This window comes from Fukomys damarensis, unplaced genomic scaffold (genome assembly GCF_012274545.1).
Source record: "Fukomys damarensis isolate Sample0158 unplaced genomic scaffold, DMR_v1.0_HiC HiC_scaffold_18, whole genome shotgun sequence".
In the NCBI taxonomy this organism is placed as follows: Eukaryota; Metazoa; Chordata; class Mammalia; order Rodentia; family Bathyergidae; genus Fukomys; species Fukomys damarensis.
Window position 1 is genome coordinate 21,548,318 of NW_022900930.1, and position 15,512 is coordinate 21,563,829.

Sequence of the window (15,512 nt, forward strand, 5' to 3'; positions counted from 1 at the left end):
TTTTTTTTTTTTTTTTGTACTGGGAATCAAACTAGGAACAGTGCCAGGCAAGCGGTGGCCAAATTCCCTGCCCTCTTTTATTTTTTTTAACTTAATAAACCTTATTTTATCCATTACCTCCTTCAAGCCCCCTTCCTTCCCTACGTGCAAAAGCTTTGTTTCCATTTTTCTTTTCTATGTTCTCTAGTGGTCAACTGTTAAATTTTGCCGTTAATGTTTTTGTATCTTTATAAAATTTTTATATTAATATATAATCAATAATAAATATCTTTAAAGTTCTTCACTTTTAATTTCTAATATGGTAAGTAATGATATACATGTGTAATCTACATAGTCATTCTTTGAGGACCTCTACCTGTAGAAGTATAAAGGAATCCAGAGGCCAAAAAGTTTAAGAATTTTTTAGAAGAATGGAACGAGAACATGTGATTGTAATTTTTTTTATTTATTTATTTTTGTTTTGTTTTGTTTTTTGAGACAGGGTCTCACTATGTAGTTGAGACTGATCTGGAGCTCACTATGTAGCCCAGGTTAGTCTTAGCGATCCTCCTGCCTCAGGATTACAGGCATGCGCCACCATGCCCGGCTGATTGTAGTATTTAAAATTCAAAACTTTAGAGAACTTTGTAGGGAAAGTTTTTTGTTTTTTTTACTTAGTAAATCTTCCAGAACAAGAAAAAGAAAATAAATAACAGAAAGGCATTTTTTTCCCTAAAACTAAAATTAAAATAGTGAAAATAAGATTGTGGAGGGAAAAATAGCAAACAAGTGCATGGTTTAACCTCATCAGAAGACATCGTCACTGTATTGAAAATGATACCAGGAATACTATTTATCCTTAGAAATGAAGGACATTCTGACCTATGCTACAATGTAAATGAACTTCAAGGGAATTATGCTAAGTGAAATAAGCTAGTCTGAAAAAAGACAAATTCTCTATAATTCCAATTATATAAGATACTTAGAGTAATTCCAATTAATGAGACAGAAAGTAGAATTATGATACCCAGAGGCTGAGGAAAAGGGAAGTGGGGACTCTCCCCTTTCAAGTGGTAGAGTTTCAGTTTCCCAGGGTGAAGAGTTTTGGAGGGGGTGATGGTGATGGTTCCACAACATGATGAGGGTATATAATAGCACTGAGCTGTACACTTAAAGTTCAGATGGTAAATTTAGTGTTGTATTTTACCACAGTAGAAAGAAATGGAAAACAGACACTAGCTCTTTTGATAAGGTTCTGTTGTGCCAAGCATAGGTGTTCAGATACTAAAAGAATGGGGGAGGGGGCAGGGATTTAGCTCAGTGGCCCTGCACCTGCGTCACAAGTGCAAGGTGCTGAGTTCAGTCCCCACTACCAAAAATAGATAATTGGGAAAGAGCAAACAAAATCCAATCTAAAAAGGCATTTAAAATAGTATTTGAAAAAACGAAAAGTAAAAGCTTAAAGATATGCCAAGTATATCTCCTTTTTAAAAGGAGAAAGTAGAAGTACTGATCCTATGGATATACACGATAATTTAAGATTTGAAAAGTTCTAAAAGAGATACAACATGGGTATTTTCATAAATGGGTGTTTTGGGGTGTTTTTGTCAGTAAATTGGCCACGTATACCAAAAAAGATGTAACAGTCATTGACTTTGAACTTACAATAAAAGCAAACAGAACAAGACAGTGAAATTGATGAAGGCCTTAATAGGGAAGATTGATAATCAGATCAAAAAGCAGAAAAAAATGTTAATTTTGTGCTTTTCTCACAAGTATTCTCTTTATCTGTCACATTGTTTTTCTTTTCTCCTTCCTTCTATCCTCTCCTTTCCCTTCTCCCCTTTCCCTTTCTCTCTTCCCTTTCCTCCTCTTCCTTCTCCTCTTCTTTCTTTGTGGCACTAGGGATTGAATCCACGGCCTTATGCATTCTACTGCTGAGCTACATCTCTAGCTGTCTTAGTCACTTTCCAGTACCAGACACAATACTCAACAACCACCACTTAAAGGAGAGCTTTATTTTGGCTCAAAGTTTTTAGAGGATTCAGTCTGTAGTCAGCTGGGGCAGAAATATTTATTGAAAAAGTGATAAAACAGTTACTCTATATATAACAAATGATGCCATCGCTTAAAATATTCAAAAGTAGAGGTGACTCAGTGGCTTGGGACTGGAATCAGCCTGAAGGCTTATTTACTTATGTGTCAAGTGCCTGGACTTAGGACTGCTGGAAGATGAGGACTACTGACCAGAAGGCTCATGTATAGTTTGCCTCTCCTTATGGCCTGGCTTCCTTTCATGTGGCCTGACTTCCTCCATATGGCAGCTTCAGGGTAACTGGACTATCTTACGTAGTAGCTCAAGGTTCCAAGCATAAGTATTCTAGGAAACAATACAGAAATCTCATTTCCTTTTATGACCTAGCCTCTGAAGTCACATAGCATCATTTTTTACGCACTCTGTTGGTTGAAGTACTCATGTATTGCTCTCAGATTTAAAGTAGAGGGACGTAGATAGTACCTCTTAATGCCAGGAAATGTCAAATAATTTATAGACATCTTAATATCTCTTCAGTCCTAATTCTGGTCTTACATTTACTTATGTTCCTACCACATGCAAAACTATTCCTCCTTTTCCAAAGATGCCACCAAACTTGAGATCTAAGACCTAATTCAGCTCTAGCTGAGATTCTTCCTCTGGTGTGGTTATTCAGGTACAGTTCTTGGACTGTTTTGAGAATCATCTGCTGAGAGAGATGAGTAATAGTTTTATTTTTCAAACCTATAAGTCCTGACTCATATTCCTTACAAATTTTACTTGAAAATTGATCAATTTCTTTTTTTTTAGCTTCATCTCTCTATCTTATCCTATCCTCTTATTGTTGATAAAATTGTTACTTTCAGCATTTCTGTTGGCAATCTATTTAATCCATCAGTACAGTAGGAATTTTTTCCATTTTCCTTGTCACCACAGTCAACAGTGTTGCTGAACAGTCTGCCACTTTATCCTCTCAGACTTTATCAACAGTCTTCTCCAGCTTTTTAGCAGTACTTGGCCACCAGGTCTTCAAGCTAGTGCCATGTATTTTAGGTTTTTTTAGTAGGACTCTACTTCCTGACACCAAATTTTGTTTTAGTTACTCTTACCACAAGACTTGTATAAAGCACCAAACTTGGATGACTCAAAGACTGGGATCAAAGTGCCAATCCATGGCCTCTTTGTGTGACTTAGTGTTTTCACAGTGTGGCAGTCTCATGGTAATCAAACCTATATGGTGGTTCAGGGCTCCAAGTACCAGTTTTCTGGCAAACAAAGTGGGGAGGGGTTGCATCTCCTATTATTACCTCAGTGTGAAAGTCACATATCATTTTCGCTGTACCCTGCAGTTACAAGCTGCTTACCCAAATTGAAAAATAGGGAATGGGGAAAATGCCACAGAATTTCTCATCTGGCAAGTTGTTAATAAGGCAAAGAAATTTGGTAAATCTAGTTATTCCTTTGAATTAAGACCTTTGTTGCAAGTGTTGGATTTTTAAAAATGTCAATTTACAAAAGCATATGCCATTGTTATTTAATAAGGGTAATACGGCTTCAAGATGAATTTTTAAAAAGCCTATTAAAAGATTAATAAAGACAATTACTTAGGACAAAATTTCCAGTGGTATCATCACACTTAAATTTTTAAAATGCTGTATGTTAGTGTAGATGAAAGTAAAGCTGATGTTCTAGTAAGTGATGTCAAATGATTTCAGAAGTGGCTCTGATGAAGGCAGATGGAAGTATATGTGAAGAGTTTGACACAGTTGTTTCACTAAGGATAATTAGGGACAAGCAATATTTCTAGATATATAAATTTAAACATATGTATTAATATAAATACATGTGCATCCCTGAAAGTTTATTCAAGTTTTTCAGATCATCTTTGTTGACATATGTTTGTGGTTGCCAATTATAAACACTTATAAAGTATATAGTATACTAAAGCATATTGTAAACCATGTAGCCACTTTAGAAAAATGTCATAGTAATTCTTGAAATCAATATATAAGCACTCTAACATATGTGCACCCATGTTTATAGCGGCACAGTTTGTAATAGCTAAAACTTGGAAACAGCCCAGTTGCCATCAGCTGGAGACTGGATAAAGATTATTTGGTTTTTCTGTACAGTGGAGTACTACTACATAAAGAACAAGAAACTAAAGTCATTTATAGCTAAATGGATGCACATTCAAGCCATACTCAAGTAAAATAAATAGGACACACGTGTAAATACTGAATAATTTCTCTGGGGTGAGAAACTGAAAGTGTAAATAAGGTTCGAATTGTATGATTCATATAATGTGTAATTGTATAACTGTATAATTAGAAATAGGAAGAAAAGGTCTAAAGGAGTGGGGGAACTGGGAAGGTAGGGGAATGGAAAGAAGGGAAAGGAAAAAATGAAACAGTCTTTTTAAATGGGCAAGGGTGGAGGGGGTGAAGGAAGGGAAGGCATATGGGGAAAAAATGAGAACCAACATCTGTCATACAAGATCCCAATGATAAATGTCACTGTACTGTATACTTAAAAAGTACCAATAAACTTAATGAAAAAATATATAAGCACCCCGTATATATTTTTTCACTGAGAGCTAGAATGCTGGGTTTGTTTCTGTTTTTAGCAGAATTAGATGTTTTTTTTTGTTTTGTTTTTTTTTTTGGTACCAGGGATAGAACTCAGGCCCTTGTGCTTGTTGAAGCAGGCAGCGGAACCACTGAACCAAATCCCCAGCCTTAGATTGTCTTAAAGAATTTGCTGCTCCATTTTACTTTTAAAACTTTAAAAATGTCTTTAGGAAATATAGCTCAATTTTCTTCAGAATTGCATTTTAAAGAGTTTCCTGCATACCTAAATTAATCTAGAAACCTTATTCTACAAAGTAGTTGTCTCTTAGAAGCAAGATGATATATACAGGGCATCTATATCTTTCTAAATATATTCTCATTTAGATTTTGTTGTTGACTTGGTGAAGTTTTCAGCAAATTATCAGCTAGAATTAATTTCTTTAATTTTTCCCATCAGAAATCCAGTGTGTGTTTGTTTGTTGTAATTTTTGTAATCTTAGATAGTTTTGGAATTAAAACTAGGGAGGTCAAATTACTGTTTTTGTGATGTTGCATAAATGATTTATTTTTTTATGCACCATACTTGTCTTTAATTGTGGGTTAAAAATATTCCTTTACTTTACAGTACCGTGCTTTTGACAGCATAAAATGTGAAGTATGTAAAAGACATAACAAAGATAGTCAAGGGAAGCCAGGTATGGTGACACATGCCTATAATCCCAACACACTGTGGGAGACTTGGGTAAGACTAAGTTTGATCCCAGCACCAGCAATTTAGCAAGAACCTGCCTCAAAATAAGAAATGAAAAGGGCTGGGGATGTAGCTAAACTCCATCCTGAGTTCAGTCTCCAGTAACAGCAGGTGGGGGACAGGAGGTGGAGGTGGGAGGGAAGGATAGTTAAGGAAAAATAAAGAATAGTTACTTTTTAAAACTATTGTATAAAACCACAAAACAAAAACCAATGTGCCTATTAATCCTATAATGTATTCCTAGTTCAGTACTACTGAATTAGAAATACTCAGCAAGTTCTGTGTTTTTAGGGGCTTTTCACAAGTGTGTAATAATCATGCTTACTGAAAATTGTTATAGAAATAAGGATTTAAGTATTTTGATAAATATTCATTTGATAATACGCAAAATATTTTTCTTGGTTAAAAATCTTACATAATGTATTAATGGTATGTTTAAGAAAAAAATTGATTTTTACAGAACAAATATTTGTTGCCAATATTAAGATCCATATATCTTGTGTATTTTAAGGTTGATAGTTTCAGGATATGCTGAGTTTATTTGCCATTATTTTCATCAGTTGTTGCTGAGTTGTGTTTTTTTTTTTAACTATGCCTTTCAGTTAATAAAAACTATTTAAATTATTGTACTAACACAACCCAAAAGTTTCTAAACACCCCAACTATTAAATTGACACACAACAAAAGCATTTTCCATAAATTAATATGTGTGTAAGGAGAACACTACCATATGCCTTTATTATTAAGCTATGGTTTTATTCTCTGTGCTACTTTTATACCCAAAGAACCCAGTAAGAATATAACTCTTAAGATAAATCTTTTTTTTTTCTACACAATTGTAATCTGGAAGTCACCAGCATAATTTCATACATACTTTTTCATGAATTAATATGGTTTATATTTTTAAGGGCTAAAGCATATTTGCCTTAGAGCTATTATGTTTAGCTGTTTTTTAACTTTTTTTATTGTTCTATAGCTTTCCTGCAATTAGATAAAAAGGAGCCACAAAAACATCACTTTGATCAGCCTCCGTTAGTACCTAGGAAAAACTTTTCTTTCACCAGAGAAGAGGTGAGACAGATTGATCGAGAAAATCAGAGGCTTTTAAAAGAACTGTCAAGACAGGCTGAGAAACCAGGAAACAAAAGTGCAATTCCCAGAAGATCAATTGGTCATCCCCCTAAGTTATATCATAGTGCTCTCAACAGACAGAGGGAACAACAAAGGATTGAAAGAGAAAATTTGGTAAGTAACAGAAATCTCATATCTGTCGGAGAAAATACACTTGTAATGATTTGTAAATACAACTTATAGTTAACCTAAATACAGCTGAAGTTTCAAGCTTAATTATATAAAAGCACATATTAGAGATGTATTGAGGAAATACATGTTGAGCATTGGGTCTGGAAGGTAGGGTATGTGTCATTTATCTGGCATAGTATATTAAAGGACTGTGAAAGGAAAATACCTAGTGCTTCATTATTTATTTGGCTAGATCAGTTAAATTGCTATGTAAGTATAGGAAATGATATCCAGGAATCCGATGCAGTGTATCTTCTGTGTAATACTCTCAATCACTAGCTAAATCTGTTTCACTTCATTGTATCCTGGAAAGCTAAAACGAATTACATTATAATTCATTTATTTATTTATTTATTTTGGTTTTTTTTTTGAGACAGGGTCTCACTATGTAGTTGAGACTGACCTGGAACTCACTATGTAGCCCAGGCTGGTCTGGAACTCACAGCGATCCACCTGCCTCAGCCTCCCAAGTGCTGGGATTATAGGCGTGTACCACCACGCCTGGCGATATCATTTATTTTAAAGAAGAAATACATCTTGAAAGGGTCAAATTTAGTAGTCTGCTTGAATGTAGTAAATATTAATATATAAATATAATTACACTTTGGTACTCTAAAAGAATATATATGAGGGCAGTTGAAAATCTTCACATTTAATATTATTATAGCAACAATTGTAATAGCATATCCTTTTCTTCACAAAACTTGGTTCACAATAGTTGCTGATATTTATTGAGCTCTTTCTGAACATAGGCATTGTTTTAAGTATGTTCTAAATAATTAGCTTATCAAATCCTGACAGTTCTTTGAGTTAGGAACTGTTTTTAATCCGCAGCTTACAGATGAAAGAAACCCAAGGCCCAGTAGCCCAGGGGCACAGAGCTAGTAATTAAGTGGCTGAGCCAGCATTTTAAACCCAGGAAATCTCTTAAATTAAGTATTTTAAACTAAAATTAGACTTTTAATGAACATGTTACTCATAGCTAAAATATTTTTAAAACTGTTAAAACTACTGTTTCCACTAGTATGCTTCTATTTAACTATATATGTACCTGAACTTAATAGCTGTTTTACAAGTTTCTTTATTACCATCACTAACCCCAAAAACCTATACAGTCTTAAACCCTTCAAAAAAAATTACCATGTGTGTGTCAAAGAATAAATGACAGTAAAACAAGTTGAAATGAGGTTAGAAGGTGATGAGCTACATAATAGCCTTCTGCACGTTGTGTTAACAATTTCAAGATTCATGTTTTATAAAAATATGAAATTACTGTATGTCACAAACGTATGGATTTACTTCCTCTATATTCACTTACTTAACTTTGCAGCCTGTTGAATTTAATAAGCAATTACATAATGCCTACTTTACAAATACTAGATCATTTAATCCTCATAGCAACCTTATGACCTATGGTTTTATATGGGAGAAAATGAGTCATGAGTGAACAGAGGAATTGGAAAAGGCCACCAAAGAGCCAGCAAGTATAGAGTCCAGATTCAAGTGCAGGTTACTTGTCTGTGTAACTTTTTAAAAACAGTATCATTAAGAGATAATTCAATTACCATACCCATTTTAAGTATATAGTACATGGAACTTATTTTTTAAGTTGTAAATTATATGTAAAAATTTAGCATTTTTAACTTTTTTAAGTGTACAGTTCAGTAGCATTAAGCACAACAACAATGTGTCTCCCACCACTATTTCTTTTCCATTGCTCCATAAAAAAACTCTGTACCTCTATTCTCTGTGAATTTGCCCTTTGTGGGGTGAGGGTTGAGTACTAGGTACATCTTCAGCTCCTTTAATTTTTTATTTTGGGACAAGGTCTCTTAAGTTGCCCAAGTAGGACTTGAACCTATGATCTTTTTGCCTCAGCTTCCCTCAATGCTGAAATTACAGGTATTAGCCACTACTCCCAGCATTTAATTTGCTCTTATAAGTAGGATCCATACAATATCTGTCCGTTAATGTTTGGTTTACTTAGTGTAATGCTTTCAGGATTCATCTGTGGCATCCTGTGTTCCAATAAAAGGAAATTTATTGCTTTTAATGGCTGACTAACATTCTGTTGTAGATAAATACTATATTTTGATTATCTGTTTCATCTGTTAATGGACACTTTGGTGGTTCTACCACTTGGCTGTTGTGAATAATGCTACTATGAACATGAACACAAAGTGTCTATTCACATCCCTGCTTTCAATTTATTTGGGTATATACATATATATGGAATTGCTGGGTCATGTAATAGTAATTATATATATTGAACCTTTTAAGAAACAGGCTTGCTTTTGAAAAGTGAAAGTATTACTGTCCAATGGCTCTTCTGAATATGTATAGGGTAAAAACTGTCAGCAGCTTCTGCCTACTGGAAAATTATCAGCATTTTATTTTTTGTTTATTTTGCATGTTTTAAAATTTATGTGAACACCTTTTTTTTTTTTTTTTTTTTTAATGGTGGTGGTACAGGGGATTGAACCGAGAGCCTTCACACACTGAGCTACACAAGCAGCCATTTTTATTTATTTACTTTTAGGATTGGATCTTGTTAAGTAAGTTCCCCAGGCTGCACTAGAACTTGTGGTTCCCTGGCTTCAGCCTCCCAGAGTGCTGAGATCATAGAAGTGTACAGTATTTTTCTCCATTTGATAGTAAGATTTATTTGTTATACTCTAAACAGTAGAAACAGAATGTGAGTTAGATGTATAATTCTAAATTTTCTAGTACTTACATTTTAAAAAGTTAAAGAGGGTCCAGGGATGTAGATGAGTAGTGCCACACCTGCCTGGCAAGCACAAGGTCCTGAGTTCAACACCCTGTACCAAAAAAAAAAAAAAAAAAAAAAAAAAAAAAGTTAAAGAGGTGAATTTTTAAATGTATTTATTTAATCAAATATATCTAAAATATTACCATTTCAATATGTTATCATGACTAATATAAACCACTAGTGATGAAATAGTTTACTTTTTTGATAAAGTCTTTGAAACTAGTGCATTTTATACTTAAAATGTATTTCAGGGCTGGGTATTTAGCTCATTGTATCATGCCTGCCTAGCAAGTGCAAGGTCCTGAGTTTGATTCCTGGTACCAAAAAAAATAAAACATATTTCACTTTGGAATTAGCTGCATTTCATCTGCTCTGTAGCCACACATGGATTGAACAACTCTGGAATAAAAAACTGATACAGAAGTGAAAAAGGTAAATCTAAATAGGAAGACATAATTTATTATAAAACTTCATTTATCATGTCACTGTGAGGAACACTAATCTTCCAGATTGTTTATCTCTTCTATCTTTAAACCAAAATAAAGCTAAACTGATACCATTTTAGAACCTTTCATGGCTATTCTTTTGCATTTATTTTTCAGTATGAATACTTTATTTTTGGTACCAGTGATCAAACTCAGTCCCTTGCACTTACAAGGCAGGTGGTAGAACCACTGAGCTAAATCCCCCGGCCCAGTGTTTTTTCATTTTGAAAACATTTATTGTGCCAGGGACAGTGACATAACCTGTAATCCTATCTACTTGAGAGTTTCAGGCAGGAAGATTGTAAGTTTGAGGCTACCATGGACAACTTAGCAAAACCCAATCTCATTATAAAAAATAAAGGATGGCAATGTAGCTCTGTGATAGAGCCTATGTGAGGTTCTAGGTTCAATGCCTGACCATTAAAAGCAAATTTTAACTGAAATTTTAGTAAATTACATTTTGATTGGAGAATGTTATACTTTTAAAATAATGTCATCCTGTCCAAAATATGCTCTTTCCATTTGAGCCCTCTCTTAACCTACCTTAGTAAAGTTTTGTAGTTTTCTTCAAAACTATATTTTTTGTTCCATCTTCTAACTGGTTAAACTTTATTTTTATATATTTATTTTATAGCCAGCCACCTGCCAAAGTTATTTATTAGAGCTACATTGCTTTTAATAGAATTTTAGTGTTAGCCATATTCCTTTAAATCTATCTATAGGCTGTTTGTATTCAGAACACACACATATATATGTACACACATGCATATATCTGTAGTTATTTCATGTCAAGGATGTCCGCAGGCAGGGTTCAGTATTCTATTCGTTTTATGATTTTTATTCCTTCATTTGTTTTGATAGTGACAGACAAATCCAGGTGGCGAGCAGGCATGACTATTAAAACATTTCTCTTCCAGAACTCTTAATATTAGTATGCTAGCAGTTCAAATGCTATTTATATGGAAACAATCATATAATGAAGTAGTGCTCTGGAGAGAATGAAAGATACTGTTATGTATAAAATGTAGTTCTGTGCTCGAGACGCAAAAACGTACTGCTAATCTGTCCTTCTGGTAAAGTTTGGCATCCTAAATATTTGTTGCAGTAGGAAAATTATACCATTTATACATTGTATCTAATGAGAAATTAAGGGAGTATAAAGCACATGCTTGGCATGCACAAGACGCGAACATACAAAGGGGAAAAAAAATAAAGGGACTGATAAAGAAAAGGCAAGTTTATCCACTAGAGGGCGTGCTTGCTCCTTATTCACTCAGTTATACTAGAAGTTCTTTTCCAAAAAAGTGATGATTTTTAAAAATATTCATGGGTTTTGAGATATTCTTATTAAACCAAACCTCCTTATCTTCATGAACATAATATGAATCTTATTTTTCTGAAATGGGACAGGAACAGCCTTAGCAGAAAGGTGGTTAATAAGGACACTCAGTTTGTTTCACCTTACACTCTTAAAAACGGGATTATTTCATTTTTTTGAATGTCTGTCACTTTCTTCAAATATAAAAAAAAAGGGAGGAAGTGGGGAAATAATTGAAGCAAAGTTAGAGATAAAGTAAGATTCCTGCACTAGTGTATCAGGATTAGGGCCTGGAGCTAAAATGGACTAAATGGACTTATTTCTCTTTCTCTCTCTCTCTCTCTCTCTCTCTCTCTCTCTCTCTTTCTCTCTTTCTCTCTCTTTTCTTTTCTTTTCTTTTCTTTTCTTTCTTTCTTTCTTTCTTTCTTGGACTGATTATATATATTTCTACTTACATTGTTTTCCTCTATTAAAATGTTATTTAAAAAATAAAACTAATAAATACACAAGAGAAGTTATATCTTAGAAACATTAAATAAAAACTAAAACCCTCCTGCTCTTTGTTGGTCTACAACTTATATAGAGTTACAAAGGTGAAGATTTATAACAAGTCTAGGGGCCAGGGCCTGCCTCGAAAGCACAAGGTCCTGAGTTTGATCCCCAGTACCAGAAAAAAAAATTGATAGCAAATCTCATGCCTAGCATTATGTATATTTTTTTATCATTGAGTTTACTGGTACATTTTAGGTATGCAGTACAGTTACATTCATCATTGGGATCTTGTGCCTTTACATGACAGGTCTTGGTTCTCATTTAAGGAAGGGCAGGGGTAAGGGGAAAAAAGGAGCACTGTGTATATTAATTTGCACAAGTATCTTAAGATCTTGATATAGTGTATAAGCTCACTTAATGTAATTTTTCCCTTTCTCTGCTTATGATTTGTTATCTCCATCCATAACAGAAAGAAAGATAAGTAACTCAGCATTGGAGAAATATGAAGAGCAAATTTCTTGAGTTTTGAACACTTGTTACTTTTTAACAAGGTCTCCTACAAGATCTCTGCTTTATCACTAAAAATAATAAAACAATTCTGCTAACAGCTGCAGAAATTATTGACAGTATTTATTCATTTCCTTAAATCTTTCTATATCGGAAGATGAGCAGGATTCAGACTAGGTTAATTTTCTCTACAAAAATAATACTTCCTAAATATAAAAAAATTTGGACAAGTATCTGAATTATTTGATTTGGTTTTGTGAGATAAGGTCTTACTATGTAGTTCAGGCTAGCCTTGAATTCACTGTGTAGCCCAGGTTGGCCTCAAACTTGAGGCCATCCTCCTGCCTCAACCTCCAGAGAACTGGGATTATAGGTCTGCACAACCATGACCAGCTTGAAACAATATTATTGCAGGACATGATGGCACATGCCTATAACCCCAGCACTCAGAAGGTTGAGGCAGGAGGATTGCCGAGAGTTAAGGGAAGCCTAGGCTTCATAGTGACTACAAGGCCAGCCAACACCTTGTCTCAATAAACATATATAATTATTAAATATAGTCACTATCCTGTGCCTTAGAGCTCTAGAACTATACTCATATTATATAACTGAAACAACTTTGTACCTTGTATTCTTGAAATTTGCTTAGAGGATAGATCTTAAGTGTTTTTATCATACACACAAAAAATGTTGAACTATGTTGACTGGCTTGATTGTCATTTGTTGATCATATGAGATATATTATATCAGACATATATAAGGTAAATAAGTTGTTTACCTTCAATATATATACTTTCAAAAACTGCAATTTCCCACCAAATAAGTTGGACAAACTATTTTTGGTTGAATTTCAATTATGACATCCTATTGAATTATTGAATTTATTTTTTTCCAGATTTATGGAGTATAATTGACAAGTAATATTTAATGTGTACAACATGTTTCAAGATTTATATATGTTGTGAACTAATTAATGTATCTGTCATCTCATAGTTCTATAGCAATTCTAAATTTCATCCTCTTAAAAACATTTTATAATAGCACAGTCAAAATACTCTTAAACAGAAAAAAAATGTGTTCATCATCTCACTCCCAGTGACAGATAAAAAGTTACAGTGGTGCCTTAATTCACGAAGTTAATTCTTTGCACAATTCTGGTCACAAACCGAATTGGATGAGAACTGAATCAAATTCAGTGGTTAGGTTAAAGGTTGACCTTATGGGGAAATTTGATTTGGTTCTTGTCTAATTCGGTTTGTGACCAGAATCATTGTGAACTGAGGTACCACTGTACAGGAACACCATTCTAGTTGATTTCTCAATATTTTTATACATAAATACATTTTTGAAAATACAAAATTGGCAATGTCATGTATACTGTTCTTTAACCTGCTGTTTCACTTAATGGAGTATAGGGACAAACTATTTTGAAATTATTAGAATCTGATTTGACTGCCAATTCTAAGATTTTGTAAACCATAAATTAGAATATAAGTAACAATTCTTAACATTTTTCAGTTCATTAAACAGATACTTAATGCCTGCAATTAGCCATGTAAAACTTTTCAAAGAATATAAGAAAAATATAATATACTGCCCTAGTTGTAATATAATCTGGCTTTGGTGGAAGGATAAAATTATTTAATGTCAGACAACTAGAAAATAATACAAAGCAATATTAATGAAAGTATTAATACTTAATAAGTCCTTACCAGATGTCAGACGTTGTTATGAGCACTTAGTATATGTTATCTTTTTGTTTTTGTTGTTTGTTTGTTTTGGTACTGGAGATTAAACTCAGACCTTGTGCTTACAAGGCAGGTGGCGGGAACACTGAGCTAAATCCCCAGCCCAGTGTTATCTTGCTTATTACTAAAACCTGACTCTTTGAGGTTATTTCATTGTTAATATTCCTATTGTGTATCTTACCAAGGAACACAGTCAATGGCAGAGCTAGGATATAAGCCCAGATCTTTCCTTTAATGACGTACAATAATTATACATATTTGTGAGGCTTAATAAAGGGTGATGTAGAGGAAGTGAATACATGTGTTCGATCTATAAAGAGTAAATAAGGATAACTAGCATTTATGTCTCCTTAAACATTTATCATTTCATTATTTTGGAAAACTTCAAACTCTTTTCCTCTAGTTCTTTATAAAATAAATGGTAGTCTCCTTATTGAGCTGCCCAACACTAGGTCATACTCCTCACACCCAGACAGATAAATGGTATAGCTCCATGTGATTTGGATAGTTAAGTTAAATCATTTCTCTTTATTTCCCCAAATTTCTGCATAATTGACATATCAGACTCCAGAACAGGTTTACTTTTTGCCTTATAGGCAAATTATTTCAAAATTGATTTTGATCATATTTCTTTATATACTATGTTTATATCTGATGAATAAGCTTTGTAGTTTTCTTGAAAGGTACACCCAATCAAATAAATAAATTTAGGAAATCAGGAGTTTGATAAAAATACATCACTTCTGCCAGAAAAAAAAAGTAGGTAACTGAAATTATCAAGACTTCTATATACTACATAGCTCCACGAGTAGAAATAGACTAATCAGAGAAAACAACGAATGTTACTCTGCCCATACAGTGAAAATGTGATACAGTACATAGGAAATTTCTTCCACAGTTGCAAACCACAGGTAGGAAGATAAACATCTTAGGAGTTCTTACCGCCTGCGTTTTATAGCATCCTTGTCCACAGAAAGAGAAAGATAATACGTTATGGAAAAACCATAGACTTTACAATCAGTGGTCAAAAATAACTCCTTAGTTCAGCAAGGAACTACTACATCCAATTGGGTAAGACTTCACTAAGAAGCTGAATCTGTTCTAGCTTTTGAAAGGCAGAAGCTGAGAAAGGATATTCTATGTAAAAGGAAGGCAGGTGGACAGTAGTGATTTCTCAGCTGGCCTCTCTTCTTCGTATGTTCGGTACCTCTACCATTTGTCTCCGAGTCTGAGTTAGTTTCTAAAATATTCTCTTCCTCTCTCTTTCTAAACAGCTCTTCTCCTGAATATCTTGGCTTATTCTGCTATCATGTATCCTTTCTTTGGAATTGCTCAGAAATACTGATAGTGCTGATACCAGCACCTCAGACTAGAAGGGCAGGAGGTGAGCGTAAAAGATTTAAGTTAAGAAGATTTGGAAATGGGCTGATGGTTCACAATGTGAATGTATTAAATGCCACTATTATATACTTGAAAGGCTTGAATTGATAATTTTAGGTGTACTTGAGCACAATAAATGGAAGAAGAAAAAATTATCTAGAGAAAAGTCCTCTGT

General features: G+C 33.8%; 1 protein-coding gene across 1 annotated transcript in view; it reads left to right on the forward strand.

Annotated features, from left to right (window-relative positions):
• The window catches only part of Cfap97 (cilia and flagella associated protein 97), a 29,121-nt gene that overhangs the window by 7,654 nt on the left and 5,955 nt on the right, over nucleotides 1-15,512 (forward strand). The window contains exon 3 of the mRNA XM_010619749.2: nucleotides 6,312-6,580. Within this exon, the coding sequence (XP_010618051.1) occupies nucleotides 6,312-6,580 (269 nt within the window). The remainder of the gene's footprint in view (nucleotides 1-6,311; nucleotides 6,581-15,512) is intronic.